At 42.7% G+C, this 5,000-nt stretch overlaps 1 protein-coding gene across 2 annotated transcripts in view; it reads left to right on the top strand.

The window, feature by feature from the left end:
• RAB3GAP1 (RAB3 GTPase activating protein catalytic subunit 1) overlaps positions 1-5,000 on the top strand; it is a 93,307-nt gene that overhangs the window by 2,619 nt on the left and 85,688 nt on the right. The window contains exon 2 of one of the 2 annotated variants that reach the window (XM_085870027.1): positions 496-551. In XM_085870027.1, the coding sequence (XP_085726153.1) occupies positions 496-551 (56 nt within the window). Of the gene's footprint in view, positions 1-495; positions 563-5,000 lie in introns of both variants that reach the window. The other variant, XM_085870028.1, reaches the window with a different exon arrangement.

The raw sequence follows: 5,000 nt of genomic DNA, 5'->3' as shown, positions 1-5,000 counted from the left end.
AAATCCCAGCCAGATTCGACAAACCCCCTCGGAGAAGATGCAAATTGAAATTAGCTACCCCCTAAAAACACGTTTTTTGGGCGTGGTTCCGCCCATAATGGGCGCACCATGCCCATTCTCAGGAAAACACAACAAGATCATGATATAAACCTCCCACCAAAATTTCGTCAGGATCGGATCAAAACCCACGGAGCTATGTTCGGGACAGACATACAGACATACAGACATACAGACATACAGACAACAATAACGAATATAGTGGTCACTTATTTTTTTCGTGAAAATATTTTATCGTGAAACTGTATGTATATTTATATATATATATATATATATATATATATATATATATATATATATATATATATATATATATATATATATATATATATATATATGTAATTGGATGGTCCAATGTATTTTCAAGCCACTGTATGTTTCTCCTCAGTTTGTATTCAAACTGGTGTACAAGCTCAGTTATTGTCTTCTTGCCGACAGACCGAGTCAGAAGTTTTTGAGATCTCGGATTTCACCACAGCATCAGAGTGGGAAAGGTACCAGACTGGTATTGTCTACCTGTCACATATCCTGAACCCATGATGACATGTTTGCAGTGCATTGTGAGCATATCGCTTTAAACTTGAATGGTTGCTTTGTTGTGAAAATATACCATCAAAATGGTGTCGGGGCAAACAACTGGCATGTACTTCTCTGTTTGCTTGAAGTTAAACATGTTTCGTTCTTATTTTGATTGACCGAGGATTTTGTGACTTTGGAAAAGACTTTAAATCAAGTCCAGCAGGATGATGTTTCCATGAATTTGAAAGATGCTTCTCATTTTGATAAGATTTAGAATTTCTATTGGTCTGTTTCACATTCCCATCTGAGTTTATGATCGTGATTCGGGATCTCAGAATTTGTTTTTTAAATCCACAATTGTTGAGGTTAATGGATCAAAATAATAGAAGGTCGGCCAAAGGGAAAACGGGTTACAATGAGTGAATGCGTACATCACAACATGGGCAGAAATGTTGCAGATGATTGGAGAGCGTCTTGGTAGGTGAAGAAAACCTTCAAAGTTGTAATGGAGAAAATGATGAGGTGTCAGTGGAGAGCACACCTCGATTGACTATTATTATGTACACTAGCGGGTTACTCGTGCCCGCACCAAATTCTAAACGGTATGGATGGAGCGGCAGAAATGCAAATGGCATCTTCTGTCACTGAGCCGGCATGCTGGGAGCAACAATTCACATTTATTGCCACGTCTGATGCAATTTAAATGCTCTAATGATGGCGAAGTGCTCCATTTGAAATGGTTTGTTTGATATATGCAGCTTTTTGATGCCTCGGGTCCGTAATAAAAAAAAACTTGTATTGGTGTCGAAGGCAGTGACCGATTGCAAATTAATCGTACGATTGATCAAAGGCTGTTGTTGGAGCTTGTACATAAATCACGTGCAAGATGAAGATGCTTTTTTGTTAATTACAATGACTGTACTAGATTATGGATGAACATAGTTGGTATATGACATTTCAACCTGGGTTTCATCATCCTATCCATCCATCCATTGGGACCATACTCTGTGCAGAGCATTGGTGCTAAGCACTCTCCTTAACTATTGGGTACAATCCTGGACGGGTCGCCACTCCGACACAGGATACCAGCAAACTGGCGCTCATTTTGCCGACCTTGGAATGATGACGGGCAGAGTCAACCCCACCTGGTATTAATTCAACAGCCAAGGGGGATTTGAACTCAGGATCCTAGGATCCCAAGCTCAACACCTTAACCATTAAGCCAACACCAGGCATATCCTAACCTACTTAATTAAATAACGACACTTCTCTCTCTGTAAGTGTGTGTGTGTCTGTGTGTTTGTACGTCTGAAAATTATAGAAAAAACAGGTCCGGGCCGATCTACACCAAAATTTGCATACATGTTGGTAGTACCTAGGGTCCTATCATGGGCACAAAAAATTCACCCCTGGGGGAGGGGGTTGGGGGTTGAGACATGATTTTCACCTGCATACTTACCACAGTGCAAGTGGTTTATTGACCCCTGCTGCAGACGGGGATTATGAGCCACTGCACAAAATTATTTGCCCCACCCTTTCACCATCCCCCCCCCCACCCCAGGCTGCTCCAAAATCATGTTTCGAGTTAACTGAAAACAAGAGGTTCGAGTCATCTCTGGATATCTCTCAAGCCTTTGATGCTGTCTGACATCCAGCCTTGATTTCTAATTTTTCCTCCTTTGGTATCTAGGGTCCTCTGCTCAAGTGGTTGTCTGATTTCCTGTGTGAATGAAAGCAGCAGATAGCCCTTGATGGTGGCTTTTCCAGTGACCTTCCCCATTCAGGCTGAGGTTCGACAATACAATGTTTTGGGACCCACATTGATAATTATTCATCATTTATATTGATGATCTCTCTGATTCTCTTGAAAACAAACTTTACCATTTTGCCGATGACAGCACCCTGTGCAGAACGACACAAAGCAGTTGTGAAAGGTTGACTGCTGCCGAATCCCTTTCATCAAACCTGGACAACATAATCCGTTGGTCAGCTACTTGGAACACGACATTCAGTGCCGAAAAGTTGCACACTCTCACAGTCTCCCCACGAGGATCAGCAATCAAGCTATGCAATACAATTGTCTGGACAGCCACTGGAAGAGTTGCTGTCCCAGGATCACCAAGCTAGTATCAAAGGCTGTTTGAATATTCTCCTTAGAGCCAAGACATTCCTCAGCTTCACTGACTTCATCATGGTATACGAGGCCTTGATTCTCCTGCCCTCTCCTACCTCTGCCCCACCCCTCCCCCACCTCCCCAAGCTACTCGAGGTCATGTCCACTCCTCAAGAAACCATCACCTGCTTACCTACCCTCCCTAAATCCAGGCTGGTTGCCCACCTGCATTCATTTGCCTCTTTTTGTTTTTTCTCTCTCGATTGTGTCTTTCTTCGTCTGTTGTCTCATCATCACTTAAGTCTTTCAAATTCACTGCCCTTACTATCTCATGTGCTCACCCATGCATATCTATGATCTCTTCTACATATGCTGATTATTTCTCATTATGCTCCCCTCCAGGCCACTCTTCCTCATTTATGTTTCAGTCCTCCTTTCCCTCATTGTGTATGTTCATCCCGCACACTCTCTTGTAATTCGTGAACTTTGTAGCCTTTGTCATTTATATCCGTCGTGAGCCTAGACCCTTGTATTAAAAAAAATGGAAGCACTAAGCAGGCTAAACCCATCACCTGACCAAATATACTTGGAAGCCTGGAGGGAAGTGTGTTTATTACCTCCACTACCAAAGTTGGATGGAGGTTATGCTTTTACCTCTGTGTGTTTGTCTGTCTGTGTGTTTGTTTGTCTCTCTGTGAACAGGATATCTCAAAAAGTTGTGGATGGATTTGGACGAAATTTGGTGGAGAGGTTTGGTGTGTGACAAGTATGAAATTATTAGATTTTTGTGAAGATCTGATTCCACATCCAGGTACTAGAATTTTAAAAATTATTCTTGACCAATGAGCGATAGGGCGAAAAACGATATACAGTATAGCACAACATCTCAAAATTTTATGCGCAGATTCGGACGAAACTTGGTGAGCACATTGGGTGTGTGACAAGGAGGAATCGATTCAATTTTGGTGAAGAATTGATTTGATTGTGGTGAAGATCTGAATCCGGATCTGATAATTTTATAAGTGATTCTTCACCATTGAGTGATCGGGCTAAAAACGATATACCGTATAAAACTATATCTCATAAAGTTATGGACGGATTATGCCAACTAGGTGGATGAGTTGGTTTGGGGACAAGAACAAGCCGATTCGATTTTGGTTCAGATCTGGATCCAGATACGGCCTATCAGTGGGGTACAAAACGTAAACTGTTCAGCCTGGCAGAGGTATGTGCTCTACTGAGTGCTGTTCAAGTTGTGGTTGCTTCCCTTGATTGTGACCCTCACTCCAGGAAGTGTATGAGCAAGGACATGTTCTCATAACTTAAGCCCTTGATATATATATATCTATATATATATCTCTATTATAATACCAAGCTTGAACACTAAAAACTCGGCTCGCCGTCACACCATCCCTATGAAATTGCTGTGGCACTTAGCATACATGCCGACAATGTTTGGGAAGTCTTGGCGTTCCATAGTACCACTTGTATTTTGCACAATGCGTATTTTTGTTATTCGCCGTGTACGGTCTGTCGTCTGCTACCAGCTATGTTGTACTGCTATCCCGTGCATGTGCACAGGTATCGCATACATATATATATATATATATATATATATATATATATATATATATATATATATATATATATATATATATATATATATATATATTGTTGCGGGCCTGGGTCTGGTGGCGAGAACGACCACGAGGTGGGGGAAGTTACGTCCTCTCCCACCAGACTCCCGGAATTGTAGGCCGGCGCCCTCAGACAATTCCGTGATGCGGTGGGTCGCTTACCCGACCGTGGACGCCAATACCTCAACTGCATAGCGTAGGGTCATCCTGCCAGGTGTAATCAGTTTACCTAATCAACCACGCCGTTTGGATTACCGGGGAACCATGCCCTCAGTACGCCTTACCCGAGCAGGATCACTGTACCAACTATCAACTCCGGATCGGATGCAGCCGAGCGGAACTGCCAAGGACGTACCGGCTACAATGAACAGATTATCAGGGATAAAGACCCAGCTAAACTTAGAAGGTGTGATTCTTGAGTGTCGGGTTCAAAAGGTTCATCATCACCATCCTCTTCACCACTGCTTACAGCTATGTTCTGATCAGCTGGAGGTGTTGGAACGGGGTTCTCGTCATCATGAGGCACAGGTTTACGAGCAGAGACGCAGTCAGCGTACTTGATGTGACCTTTATTCTTCTTGTTGAAGCCGGCGATGCTTGTGCAGCAGAAATAACAATCATCATGATGATTCTGCGGCTCACGCCATATCATGGGCACCGCAAATGGCATGCTC

The sequence above is a fragment of the Eptatretus burgeri genome, chromosome 2 (assembly GCF_056783735.1).
Source record: "Eptatretus burgeri isolate ZD-2024b chromosome 2, Ebu_testis_v1, whole genome shotgun sequence".
Lineage (NCBI taxonomy): Eukaryota > Metazoa > Chordata > Myxini > Myxiniformes > Myxinidae > Eptatretus > Eptatretus burgeri.
This window is presented reverse-complemented; position numbering and strand designations above follow the sequence as displayed.